The 14827-nt window shown below is 38.1% G+C and overlaps 1 protein-coding gene across 16 annotated transcripts in view; it reads left to right on the top strand.

Annotated features, from left to right (window-relative positions):
• Window positions 1-14827, top strand: part of ABI2 (abl interactor 2) — a 65174-nt gene that overhangs the window by 38178 nt on the left and 12169 nt on the right. For 10 of the 16 annotated variants that reach the window (XM_079310924.1, XM_079310923.1, XM_079310922.1 and 7 more), the window contains 4 exons: window positions 6670-6767; window positions 7500-7646; window positions 8575-8699; window positions 12355-12513. In XM_079310924.1, the coding sequence (XP_079167050.1) occupies window positions 6670-6767; window positions 7500-7646; window positions 8575-8699; window positions 12355-12513 (529 nt within the window). The remainder of the gene's footprint in view (window positions 1-6669; window positions 6768-7499; window positions 7647-8574; window positions 8700-12354; window positions 12514-14827) is intronic. The other 6 variants (XM_079310925.1, XM_079310921.1, XM_079310932.1 and 3 more) reach the window with 1 other exon arrangement.

The raw sequence follows: 14827 nt of genomic DNA, 5'->3' as shown, positions 1-14827 counted from the left end.
GCAGAACTTCTGTTGAGTATCTCATTGTGGATAAGCATTTTGTGATATAAATTGATGTGTATATGAAAGGAAGTTAACACAGTTTATTTTAAAAGCTTTGTGGTAAAATACTAGCTGCCCTCAGCATATTTAGGAGATCATTTATGAGGGAAGGATGTTGTGCTAGCCTTGTGAAGACAAAAATGTACATGGACTAGATAGCAGGTGAATATGAGCCTCCCCCTGTGTAATATTCTTTTTATCCTATATACGGTGTAAGTTATGGTTTGATTTGGATTAATGTTCCAGTGTGAGATTGCTCAGATTATGGGCTCCAAAGGTGTGTAACAATTTCAAATCTGTATATTATTTTTTAAAGTTGCAGTATTCATAATTTTTCCAGAAACTGATAGCAATGCTTAAATACTCAGAGGCACTCATCTATGGAAACTTCCAGAAGTGTCATAGTTGTGTAAAATACTTAACTGTTAAACAACAAGATAAGTGATTTATTTAGTTGAATATTAAATGAATAGTGCATCAAAGAACTCAGGCTGAAGTATGCCAAATTCTTTAAATGTTGGTAGTATTAGTGGCTGCAGAAACAGCAAAAAAAAAAAAAAAAGCATCAAATCAATTAGACAAGCAGTTAAGTTACACGATACTATGGTGGAGTTCATAGTACATTAATTAATAGATAGGTTCTAGCCTGTATTGAGTATGATGGTCTCCTCCTCCTGAAATGCAGCTGGTTTGGGGAAACAGAGAGTGGAAGTTTTTAGTAGCAGGTGCCACTGTTGTAATGAGGCAACTGTATTTTAGAACGTAGAATGTCAATATGTAAAGTGAGTATATTAATTAAAGGAAGTTCTGAGTTGATGTGAAATACTTTAAAGTATTTTCTATGCTTGGAAAAAGCTAAAAGAAAATTCTAAAAATTTTTGAGATTGTCTGTAAAGCTGAGTATATAATGATGTCCCTGTGAAATTGGACAGATGGTGCTTTTAGTCAGGTATTTAAGTGTATGTGGCATTTCTTATAACAATGGAAAACTCTTAGTTTATGAGAGAATTCAATCATGTCATGTGAAATTTACTTTTACAAAGGTATGTGAGGTGTACAGTATTTCAACTCAGTATTTACATGCTTTTAATTTGAGAATGGCAAAATATATCTCCTCAATTTTCTTTGTTGCTCTCTGCAGCTACAGTTTATAAACAAGTAATGACTATCCTAAGAAAGTTTTAAAATTGGGTAATTATAGATTATAAGTGAACTGACATATCTGTGCATTATCTGCAGTGGCAATAAGAGTTTCTGCAGCTTTTCAGAGTAAATATTTTTTCTATTTATAGGTTGGAATTAATTTTTTTTGTTATAACACCATTTATTTGCCAGAATGAACCCAATTAGAAATTTGATTTGAGGAATAAAACAGTCAACTTCTCATTGACAAAATATGAGAAGAAACAAAAAAGGCAAAAAGCAGAGCAGCATCTCTCAGGAGACCTGAGTTATTTGTCTCCCTACAGTCACTGTGCATCAGGCTGAAGGAAGACTGAAAAGCAGTTAGTAACCCCTGTTCTGTGTAAATGGCTATTTTACTTCACTTAAAAGTGATTGGATGTGAAGTGTTTAGCCTGCATTTCTTTCTTGTGACTGCAAAAAACCCTTAGCCTTAACTAACAGGTATAATATTAAGCTAACTGTAACATTGGATTTGTGTCTGAATAACTTAAATTTTAAACAGATTTTGAAGAAAATTTCAGTTACAAGGCTAAGGAAAATCAATTGAAAATGACATTGTTTAAGCCTTTTTGTATTCACCAGACTTGATTCTTCAATTACTTTGCATGGGTGGATGTGGTAAAAACAAGTAAACTCACTTGCTGCAGGTTCTACTTGTGGTCATTTGCCAAAAAAAGGCTGAAATTTATACATTTCACTTCCATATAAACTGCTTAATGAGCTGGCAAGCAAATGGTTTGATTAGACATGCACAGTAAGTATTTGAGTGGCTGACCACAGCTTGAAAAGAAATTTACTTTGAGGTAGCAGATGATGGGCCAAAAATCTATTAATAATCTCTGTAGCGTTAACAAGATGAAGCAAGGCATGGGAAGGGAGTTTTTATTCAGCCTTGGGTTGTTTTTTCCTGTAATTGGCTATAAAATCTTGCTCAAGAAGATCAAGGAGCTGCCTGAAGTTTCTGAATATAATCCATTAAACATCATTGACTAGGCACTTTTTCTTACTAGGTTTTGGGCAAAAAATTATTCTTTGGACATCCTGAAAGTTCTAGAAAATACAGTGTGAATGTAAACCACCACTTAACAACTTCTGGCTGTGTCCAGCTTTAGAACTAGATTCTCCTGAGGTTTGGTTGTGTTGAATATCTCTTATTCAGGATTTTGGAGGGTGGGGAAAAAACAACCAACCAACCAAAAATAACCCAACCCCCCAAAAAGCCTACCTTGTTTGCTTTCTTGCAAGTAAGTGCCTCTTGTCTGTATAAATGCAGGACATTGATGCAAATAGTTTTTTGCAGTCTCTTGATCAGCTCTCATGTCTGACCAACTATGTATTTCTGCACTTGCTGTTCAGTGATTTTTTTTTTTTTTTTTTGGTTGTGAAAATACCCCCAAGAATTAAATTGAATGAATGGCAGAATTTATCAGTTTTAGCCAATTTATTTCAATACCAATGCATTGTACAGTGGAGTGGTAAAGAAAGTCAGTATGTTAAATACTGATAAAAATGTAACTATGAAGAAAATTCGGTCATAGGCAGGACCATATAAGATGGTGTTCTAATCACTGGATTTTATGAAAAACTGGTTTCCAAGAATAGAAAATGGCCAATTAAGTCTTAATTATTAAAAAAATTAGGCTTAAGAGGATAGTTTTTCTGACTGCTCTAGTCAGTGCTGTATTGTGTCTTGAAGTCATCAGATGGTACCTTTCTAAAACTATAGCACAATAATAGAAAATATTGGATACTATTGTACCCTTTTAAAACAGAATGGTCCATAGGGATCCATTTCTTTATACTTCATTTTACAGCTGTTACTGTGGGGCTGGATCCTAGAGCATTTTCTGGGATGTCTTAGTTACCAAGGATCTGCTTTTTAAGTAGTTTCTGTAGTTTCTTCCTCAGAAAAGCTTCCAATTCCAGCTGACAAAGTTACAGCTTTAGTAGAAAGATACTTTTCTGTGGTGCATGTGCTTTCTAATTTGTCTATGAAAAGCTTCCAGTTAAAAAAAAGCGACTTAACCAAGATCTCATTAGAATTATTTGGTGTTCCACAACTTCAGTTGATAATATTTTTTAAATTTTTTTTTCTTCTGAGAAAGAGGAAAAAAATTACTTGAAAAATAAATTTTTCCCTGCATGCATTTGGCACAGACACTGTGTCCTACTTGTCTTGGTTTGTCGTCCTGCTTTTACATCAGTCAGCTGTGTTTTTTTTCTTGAGCTTTGTGCCCAAGTCATTACTGCCTCTCTTATTGTTTTCCTGTTCTAAACACAGTGGTTGGCTGGTTAACTGTGCAGTTGTGAGCAAAGGCAGACAGATACTCCTTTGTCTTTCTGGTTGCAGGCTCTCTTTTGCTATGCATTTTCTTAAAATGATTTTCAAGATTTAAACTAGAAATCAACCTCAGCCCTGTGGGATCCTGCAGTCAAACAAACTACCATCAGACAGATGCATTCCTCTGCTTTCACCCTCTCATTAAATCAGCTGCATCTAGGTAGTTCCAGCTGTGCAGGACCAGGGGAAATGATGTCTGAAACAGTGCAAGTCCTGGCAAATACCAGTTTACTCTAGAAAAAGAATTTTTTTTTCAACTTGACAATGAATGCAAATGTGACCTTGAGTTCTGGTGGTTGCTTCAGATTTTAGATGTTTGTAAAGGGATATGTGTGGGTGAGGATTTGTGTATGGAAACTGTATTTACAACCATATGTGCAAATCAGAAAAGGCAATACAGCAAAGTTTGGAAGAGGGAGCATTAATGGCCTTCCTTCCCCCTCCAGTAGAAATTATTATAGAAGGAAACAGCTGTATATATTGCAGTGTTTTAATCTCAGTTGTAGTTGGTGTAATTTTAGATTTTTTTTTTAGCATCTTGTATGCTTTTATTTCCAAGGTTCTGTCCATTTTGATCAGAACTGTTCAAATAATTATATCTTTTTAATTTCTCTTCTGTGATTATTTGGTAATAAGTCAAAGGAGAAATTAGTTGCCCAGGGTTGTTCGACTTAGAGTAGCTGATCTTAAAGCCATAAGTCCTGTCAGATTTGAAGACAACCCTGTAAATTTTAATTACTTGCTCTTTGAACATTTCAATTGCAATGTTGAAAAGTCTTTTCCAAGACCCTGAAACTAAACTTACTATGAGTGAATTTCCTCATCTTTCAGGTTAGCTTTTTTTAAGCACGGTTTCTTTGTGCTAAGTTCCTGGTCTAAAAAGGGATATTTATTTTTGGGGAGGGGGGGGCCTAAAAGCTTTCTAAAGTTTTCTTCCCATCCTTTGTCAAGGATCTGTGTATTTGCAGTGTTAATGAAAATATCAAGCAGTCACTGTGTTGGTGAGGTGAGTGTTACCTCCACCAGCTTGTACCAGTGTGATGTTCCAGCATCCTCCACCTCAGCCATCCTTTCTTTTCATGTAGCTGTAGCCCTGGGGATGCCTAGAAGTTAATTTTTGTTCTTGCAGTCATTGTATATAAAATAATGGCATTATTTGTATTATATATATGGAATTTTATATTAACTGTAAAGTGATAGCCAGTGGTTACATCATCTCATCAGAAACAATAGCGTAGCCAGTTAAAAGCCCTGAATGGACTATCCAGGGGCACACAGATTGGTCTGTCATCTGAAGACATCCAAAAGCAGAGGCTGAGAGGGCTGTTTGAAGTACAGCAACTGACAATTCAGTCACCGTTTAATTAAGGTGGATTTTGTTTGTTTGTGGGTTTGGGTTTTTATTGAAAACTCAAATAGGTAGGTAGATGAAACAGGCATGTTTAATGAAAGAGGAAATACAGGCGGTGCTGCAACTTTAAAAAAAAATTCAGATTTTGCTATTTCTTAAATGTTCCGTGTATAGAATAAAATGTATTTCATTTTACACTTTCCCTTCTCCCTTCAAGTAGTTGTAGTTCAGTGCTTACCTCATCCCTCACTTGAATTAACTTTAGATTTCTTGTTGCTTAGAGTTGGCTTAAAGGACTTTATAATGCCGTGCAAAATAATTTTGTCTTAAATTGACATTACAGAGTACTCTTGCACAACTAAATCCAAACATCTGGTTTTGAATCTGACAAAATACTCCTCCAATGCTTGGGTTTTCATTTCTTCCCTGCAGATTGAAAATGTGATAGCAGTGGGATTATTTAGAGCCAGAGAATCAAGTTTCAGTGGATTAGAATACTCAACATATTACTCTTCACGCTGTTGTCAATATTTATCAATTCACTAATCTAAACATTGCTTAGGTTTTAAGTGAGTTGTTAGAGTCAAAGTTTGAAGGAGTAATTTGCCTTCAATGATGTTTGCAAATACTCTTGAGTGCCTTGATGACTGTTTGATTTTTCTGTGGGGGTGGGCGCAGTAGCCAGGACTTATGTTTTAGAAAGATGAAGCTCTCTGAGATGATAGAGCATGACAGGAAGAACAGAGAGAGGGATGTAAGCACACTTATTTAGGTTTACTCAGTATCTCTGTGCTTGAGCAATAGCTCAGGCAGTTGTAAATCCAAGCTGTTTTGTAAGCAGACCATGTACTGATTCCTGTAAGGATGCGTGCATTGAGGGAATTTTGCTTGTCTGGCAGACTGCAGAGAAGCAGAATGCATATTGGTTAGAATTGTTTACAATTCCTAGATTAATCAGTCAGTCAGAAATGCAAATGAGTTTTTGAAAGAAGTTACAGTAAATTACTTTATGAAAAATACACTTCATTAGTATTTTAACCTGACAGAGGGCAAGTGGACAACTGCAGTTATATCACATCACTGCTAAATATTTTCTCCCTGTCCATTTATTTATAAACTTTCACAGATGAAATTGTTACGGATTTAACTGGGGGAAAAAATGCACCTTTCTATTTTTCTCAAAATAGCTTTCTCTGTATGTTTACATATATGTAAATAATATTTAAAGCAAGTACCTTTAAAAGTTTTTATAAGCTGTGGAAACATTAAAAGGTTAATGGATCATATTTATAGATTGCTTTGACTTCTCCATATCTGTATAAATCACATTAGATTGTGGCTTATTAGATATGCCTTCGTGTTTTTAAACAGTATTCAAAAATATTTTTGCAAATTTACCATTCTGTGGTGTCATGTGAAATAACTGCCTCCTTCTCAAAGGATGACTGGGAGGTTCAGCCCAAGTTAGGTACAGTGTCTGTATTCTTAGAGATATAATATTATGTGCTAGCCTGAAGGCAAATTCACTTATTTGTACAATTTCTAAAAACTATGTAATTAAGAGTCCTTTGAGCGCAACTCTTGATTTCTAGCAGAGTGGAAATTGCATATATAACGCATGGCCTCTCAATTTTTTTTTGTTTGTTTAAACCTTCCCTGACTTAGAGTTAACTGCTAAAGGCATCTCAGTGTCTCTCCCCTCGACCCTGAGCTCAGTGAAGGCCGTTTTTCTCCCCGTTCTTTCATGCAGGTCAGCACCCAGAATATGAAGATGGGTGGGCTGCCTCGCACAACACCACCCACCCAGAAGCCACCAAGTCCACCAATGTCAGGAAAAGGAACTATTGGGTAAGTGCAGTTACTGAGTGGGTGAACAGAAGGGAAAAGAGGGAAGATTCTTTTTTCTTTTTCTGTAGTGAAAGAGGTTTCATGGTTCTATTTTAACCATTCACAAAGGCCAAGAGGTGTTAAATCTGAATCCTCTTATGCTGATCATGTTTTTATATGTTAGTGCGCTGATGCCAAAAGACAGTGGGCATCATCAGCCTTTCCCAGCAGGAACTGTTTCCTCAGTGCAGAGCACTTACATACTTCATAGTAAAATGTCATTAGCTGTGTCTTTTGCAGGTGGTGCTAAACAATTAAAAAATGAGGACATGGCGCTGTTCATTAATTACTTGTGCTGAGCTTGGTGAAAGTACTTTCCTGTGAAGTTTATGAACCTGATTTTGGCCTTAGGAAAATGTGTTATGAGTGGCATGAATGCTGTTTACTGGGGTGGGATTATGTATATACATACAGAACATGGTGCTTTATTTTAATGTAAGATAATGTCACCTTTAAAACACGAATCAGATGTGCAACACAGGGTTTGCTGATAGGAAGACCAAAGTACCTGAAGAACATCCTTGGTTTTTTCCGTCATCCTACAGAATGAGTACTAGCGAAATAGTACTAGCTCTAGCGAAAGCCCATTTTTAGAGCTGCTTTTCCTGATTAGCATGCAGCTGTGTTCCAAGAGGGGGAAGTGTGTGTTTGTGTGTGCTGTCCTGACCGGCTGTCGTGTGCCCGTGCGTGCAGGCGGCACTCCCCGTACCGCACGCTGGAGCCGGTGCGGCCCCCGGTGGTGCCCAACGATTACGTGCCCAGCCCGACGCGCACCATGGCCCCGGCGCAGCAGAGCCCCGTGAGAACGGCCTCGGTGAACCAGCGCAACCGCACCTACAGGTACACACTGCCCCTGCAGCTGCTGGGCTGGTGGGAGCAGCACCCATGGAACCAGGGCAGGGAACCGCCTGAGCGTCAGTCACTTAACCCCTGTTCGCCTCCACTTAGTGCTGCCACTTGCTTAGAGTACTTAATGAATTGCTAAAAGTGTGAAGTCTTTCAAGGAGGTAGATCAGGGTACTATTTTACCTAAATGATTACCAAACTGAGGGAAGACTTGGTACACGACTTGCCTTCTACATGTTGAAGGGCTGCTTAGATGCTTATACTTGGTATTTTCAAACATTTTGATATTTATAGTTTGCATAACTGAAATTGTAGCATAATGTTTTGGGGATATTGATAACTTGAAACATAAAATAAAGCTAAACTTCATTTCCAGAGGCTCTGCAGAAGACTGTCTTTTTCTCTAGAATAATTAGTTTCATGATGTGATAGATCTAAATACTTTCCTTGAAGTCTTTACTTTTTAAACATAGTAAGTACTTCAGAATGGCTAAAAAAGTACACTTAAAAAATAAGAAATCGGAATTTTACTATCTTACAACTTTGGGCTTTAGTAGTCTCATATGAAAGCATAGGAATCACAGCCTAAGCACTCTGTAAGTTTTAAAGAGAAAAAAGGTATGTATTTGCTCTGTAGGGGCTTAAGAACCCTGGAACGATGTGCTTTGAACAAAGTTCTGGAAGTGTTTCATGTTTGGACAAGTTCACTAAAGCTAACTTACTGAAGAAAAGCCCTCTTGTGTTGTAGCCAAAGTGGAGAGTTTCAGGAAAGCCCAGCTTTGTATAGGTTTATATCATTCTTGTTTGTTTTTTTTTTTTTCTTGTCCTGTGTTACTTCTCTGGTTTTGTAAGATGCTCTATGAGGGATGTTTCAGCATGAACAGCTGCATATTCATACCCTGGTTACTTTGGTTTCTTACAGCAGCAGTGGCAGTAGTGGAGGAAGCCACCCAAGTAGTCGGAGCAGCAGTCGAGAGAACAGTGGAAGTGGAAGTGTTGGTGTTCCCATTGCTGTTCCCACACCATCTCCTCCTAGTGTCTATCCAGGTAAATGGAAACTTCTTGTTCCTTTTTTTGCCTCACTGTTAACCTTGAGCATTTGCAGTTTCTTAGACTCCAAGGGAAGGAAGCCCAGAGTTCATTGCTATTGATAATGTGAATTTGAATCAAGTAGTATCTTCTCTGAGAGTGTTGATGTGCTGTAATGTTCCTTTTATGTATTAATTTGTTTATCAGAATTTTTTGCCTGGCTGCCTGCATGTGACAAGGTAGGACACAGCACCTTTTTCAGTGGGCTGAGGAACACTCTTCCCTTGTCCTTTTAAGCGAATAAATGTTTTTTCATTGGCTGTTTATGCAGATACATAGAAGCATGTTTTTAGAAAATTAGATTGAATGAGAGGCAGGCACAGAGTAAATCTTGAGTACATCAATGCAAGCCTGAATTATCACAAAGAGATACTTCCTCGATGTAATGGCCCCGAACTTTCCAGAAGTAGGAAGTGTTACTAGTACTTCTTTTTCCTTTGCTCAGCCTTTTCAGTGAAGAAGAGCCTGTAGTTGGCTTGCAGCGAAATGCATGATGCTTCTGAATCAAAGAGCTGGAAATTTTTTGCTTTCCTCTTTATATTTTCTAATTCATAAAAAAGCTAAAGACAGCTATGCTAGAGATTGGAGAATAAATAAAACAATGCAAAGACATCTTTCAAAAGTAATGGCTTTCACTGAAAAGTTTTGGGTCGTGTTCCCTTCAGACCTGAAAAGAAGTGGATTTGCTTGACCCTCATTTACCATCTACACAGGAATGAGCCTTTCTTTAACTGATCCATTGTTTTCTCATCTCGTGCATTCTGAAGTACTGTGCAGCTAATAAATAGCTAACACTGAATAGTCAGAGGCTTTCTCTAATCCTTGCTAACATATCTCCTTATTAACTCCATCTCTTCCTCCTCTCTTCACTTAGCCCCTGCTGGCTCAGCTGGCACTTCTCCCCTTCCTGCTACCTCTGCTCCTGCCCCCACTCCTCCTGCTCCTCCTGTCCCTTCCTCCGCTACCCCAGATGCTGCTGCTGCTGCAGGAGCTCAGCCCCTTGCTGATGGCTTCACCTCTCCAACTCCCCCTGCTGTTTCTTCCACACCCTCTGCAGGTGAGTGTCTGCTCCAGCTACTGGCAGATGAACCCAGATGTGACCATGATCCAAGGCTTTGCAAAGTTACTTCGGCAGCAGTGATTCATAATTTTAAAGAAAAGTTTAATTAGATATAGAAAATATCTGCTAGTACCCAACTATAAGGTCATGGTTACAGCAGACAATTCAAGGTGTGCTGATTTTATTAAAAGCAATCATTTAATTTAATAATTTTATTATTTTTACATTTATTTAATTTACTAAATCATAATTTTTTTTCTGTTTTGATACTGAGAACCTCACAGAATAATTGTTTGGCAGGAACCAGCACTGATAGTTCTGGGTCTTATTATTGTCTTTCATAAATGCAATTTTAAAAAATGCATCTAGCAAAGTATAATTTATGTAACTGATTTCTTCAATGCTGTCAAATGACAGGTCTCTCTTTAATAAACTGATGAAAAGAGCAAGGGTTTTGTGTCCGGTATTAGGTAAAATACAAATTTCTGTTATGCAGACTATTATTTAAAGCATTTTGTTTTCATATGTGGTACTTCGGGTGTATATTGCAACTTCTTTCTTTTAGTGCTACACTTTTCATTTTCTCATTCGCTGAGGTTGCAGTGTGTAGTACTTACTGACCATAACACTGTGCTGTATCACCTTTTGCTGAGGAGATTGCAGTGTGAAGATCTCCTTCAGACAGCCAAATTCATGTGCAGCTACCTGCAAGCTTTGCTACTTTACATTGTGGTGGAGGCTGCTTAAAAGGGTGGGAGTTGGTTTGTGTGTTTTATTAGTGTTCATCTCCTAGTAAAAACTGCACCAGGTTCCAGAAGCATTCTTGAAGTTGCATGTAGTTTAAAGGGCTGTGGCTCATACGAAATTAGAAGATACTTGCACTAGAATCCATACTGTCACCAGAAGTTTCTAAAGTGTGATGAATTTTGGTCTCAGAAGATGATCCTGATGTTTCATGAAGATGTGCTGTGGCATATGGATATGTGCATATGTGGCAAAACTCTATCAGTTTCCCATTTTTGATGCACTGTCAGTATCCCAGTTCTTAAGCCATGTTGGTTCTATATTTTTAACAAGTCAAAATCAAGCAAAGATTAACATTTTAATGAATGTAAAATATCATTCACAATTTCATAACAGAAAATTCATGTTAGTTGCTATTTTTAAGATCTTTTGTTTCCCCGCTTTATTAGTGAAATTGCTTATATGGCTTCTCTGAAATAAAGTATTAGAAGAGACTAGATAGGTCACCACTTAGGAAGGCATAGTTTTTGGTCCTTAAAAACCTCTTAGCCCTCTTTCCTCCCTTCTCTCCAGTAACCACCAATTTCTGTAAGTACATTTAGAAACAGAGAGAGAGAGAAACACACATTGGAAAGCCGCATCAGGAAAAATGGGGGAAAGCCTTTATAGAATGGATTTTTTCCTAGCTGTTTCTTATCTGTAAAAAGTGCATTTTTTTAATATGGTACACTACATTATTGGTACAAAGCAGAGGGAATGTGATGCTGCAGTTCATGCATTTGCTCTTACAAGCAAGTAACAGAGCAAGCAACTTGTATTTTTATTACTTTATTACTTATTATATTACTGACCTGTACGAAGTTGTGCAAAGCAAGCAAAACATAATGAAGAAAAATGCAGGTTTTTAAAACTCCTTGTTCTGTTTCTGTGTTAATGTCTCTCCTCAACCACAGTGACCATCTCTTGACCATCTCTTCTTCCCTTGTTTTCTTGCAAGCTCTCAAATTTGCTTCTAGTACAAATGGTGGAGGCAGAATAGTTTGTAGGGTGTAGTAACACATATGGGAATTATAAATTCAGTTTACAGCTATATACAGTATAGAATCCAGAGAATTTTATGGGAGCACAGAAGATACCTTGCTTCATTTATTGTTTGCTGGGATTCGTGATTAGTGTCTTGAATATAGGCTATAATGAAAATACAGAGCAAGTTTTTGAGGAGTTGTTTTAATTGACAGCTCCCTTGAAGAGGGTCTTTTAGTTTGACTTTATTCCATCCTTTAATCAGTTTCTAACATTCTCTTCTCCCAAGATTATTCTCTGAACATCTTCTAAATGGCGCTAAGATAGGTAGTACTGTGTTTTTTCAGTTACAGAAGGCAACAGCTTTGAATCTTGGAAATAGCTTGCAGTTATTTTTTACATGTATGTTCCTTAATTGCAGAACTGTAATGTTTTAGGGAATTTTTTGCAGGTTTAGAAATAACTAAATTCAGAAAAAGTGATTGTAATACATATAAATGGATATTATTTCCTTTAATTTTGAAGATTTGTAGCTTAAACACCTATGTATTCTACTGGCTTTGTAGGCAGTGCTGAGTGCAGGCAGTTGGGAGAGTTATTTTGCATTGCTCTTGAGACATTTGGTGTCCTGCCAGTCTGGCAGCTGAAGTGGCTGACTCCTCCTAGGATGCAGACTGTCTTAAAATAAAGAGCCAGAAACCTTCCCAAGCTTTGAAATTGAATGCAGGTCAAGAAAAGGCAGGCACCATTCTTCTCATAGCTAATGGCTTTCTCTGTGTGGCCCAGGTCACCCAGTTCAGTTCTACAGCATGAACAGGCCTGCAGCTCGGCACACGCCCCCGACCATCGGGGGCTCTTTGCCCTATCGGCGGCCTCCTTCCATCACATCACAGACCAGCCTTCAGAACCAGATCAACGGGGGCCCCTTCTACAACCAGAACCCAGGTAAAGAAGGTTTGGCTGTTCCTCTGAACTCAGCAGTGCTGAGCACAGTCACCTTCAGCTCTTTGAAATTTTATGTTCTGTCTCCATTGCAGATCTTGCATTTTTAGTATGTTGCAGGTAGCTGTGCCAAAGCTGCAGTGCAAGTGCAGAGTGTTTAGCTTCCATTATGGCAAGCATCTTAAAAAATGCTGGCTTTGTTGCCAGATAATTATCATTTGATGTCACAGTCCTGATTCACCATGTGTCATGGACCTGCTTTGGTGTGGGGTGGATATTTGATTTTGCAGCAGAACACTGATTCTTCATTAATCAGTCTTTATCTTGTGTGCTTTTTCCTTCTGAGTGATGTACAGTTCAAGCAGTTGTACTTGTCACACAGGGATAAGCATCAGACACCTTAGAAACACCAGTGGTGTTTGGATGTGAGGGAGCTGTGTCATCTACTAAGCCCACAGGTCATGTTATTTTATGGGTGACCTGCCTTACAAAGCAAGAGACCTTACCAGGCAGTGAGTGTGCTGCGTATCAGCATAACACAGTAGCCTTTTACCCAAGGAGTCCTCCTTCCTGTGCTTCTGATGGGACAGAGCAGGGTTTTATACCAGACTAGGGGAGAGATTTTCTTTTGGCAAAGCTACAGAAGGATGCAGGGGACATGCTGAAGGTTTCTTGTCAGGAAATGCCCTAATACCACCAAGATTGAGTGTTGACTTGCAATTACTACAGTATGTTGGGGTTTTGTGGTGGGATTTGAAGGCAGTGTGTGTGTTGTTTGGTTGCTTTTGGGTGAGTGGTTATTTGGTTTTTTTACCTGTTCTTTTTGTTTGGTTGGTTTTTGTTTGGTCTGTTCAGTTGTTTTTTTTCAAATTGGGCACTGAACTTGGAATTAGGTCAAATGCTACAATCTTCATTTAAGGGATTTGATCAGGTTTGGTTGTTACTGTTTGTAAGGCACCTTGCAGGGTGGGGTGTATTCTGAGTTTGAAATGGAAATGAATGGTCTTGCTGGGCACAGAGAAGTGGAGGAGGCTGTAGGGCTAAATTGTAGCCCGGTTGCCTGAAATAGGTCATATTTTCTAAGCCAATTGTGTTTATATTGAAGGCTGAAGGGGGGAATAGGCAAGAAAGAAAGGGTAATAGCAACAAAAGAAACCTGTCAGGACTACAATAAAGCAATTTTTGCAATAGAAATCTTCAGTATATCCCGAAAGTTTTTGATGACTGCTGTGCATTTTTTTGCTTTAGCAAAGGGATAATTCTCTGCAAGCTGCCATTGCATTGTTAATAGGTAATCATAGAAGATACCAAATAGACTTGAAATAAATTGCATAACCACAGTTTTAGTCTGTGTACCCAGAAAGAAGGTAGTGATTATGGTGATTAGTCATTTGAACTGTAAGTCACAAACAAAATACTTCAGTTATACTGGCATATCTGAAACAATATAAATAAGCAGTTGTAGCAAAAGACTATATATGAGCAGAATACAGAATTTATTAGCTTTGCAGTTACACTAAACCAAGATTTTTTTGGAGTTCACCTTGAAAGGAGAGGATGTGCAAGCATGCATGATTGATGAAAGCCCTTAGAACAGAGGCACTGATGTTCTGAAAGGAGCAGGTTTAGTAGTGATGGGATAGAGGCCACAATTTTTTCTCAGCATTCCTGAAGAGAGGCAGAAAACAAGAGGGGAGAGACCTTTCAAGAGGCAGAGGAGGGTGCCAACTATGGCTTTTTTGTTGTTTGTAGGCTATTTGGCAATAACATAGTTATGTTTGTTTATTCACTTGACAGGAGGATGAAAGGTACTTGTATTGCCCTGTTCTGTTAAATGCCATTTTAGATAATACAGTATTTCTGCTTCATGATCAGACCATTTTAACAACTGAAAATAAAATATTAAGAAATGCAGACTAAGTGAGCTCAGCATGTCTGTCCCAAAGCTGCTCTTGCCAGCCAAGCCACCTAACAAGTGCTTTAGCCTTGCAGCTTTGGATATCATTATCTAAGCAATATAGAGCTCAGCACAGGCTAAAAACCATGGGGGAGAATGTGGGCAAGTGTTGAAGTGGTGCTTGCACCCCACCATTTGTGCAGCTGGGTTCTTACCAATCTGAAGCAGCCTCATGGAAGATGCTCTTGAGCATTTTTGAATTAATTTGCAGCAACTATGTATTAAATCTATCAGTGGTCACTATGGACGGAAGAGGGGAGAGAACATTTAAGATTATTTTTTTACAGCAAAGTTCTTCTGATACATTTGTGAGCAAAATAATTAGTAATAAAATATTTATTGTATTGCCCCATAAAAGTC

This window comes from Erithacus rubecula, assembly GCF_903797595.1.
Source record: "Erithacus rubecula genome assembly, chromosome: 8".
Taxonomy (NCBI): Eukaryota; Metazoa; Chordata; class Aves; order Passeriformes; family Muscicapidae; genus Erithacus; species Erithacus rubecula.
This window is presented reverse-complemented; position numbering and strand designations above follow the sequence as displayed.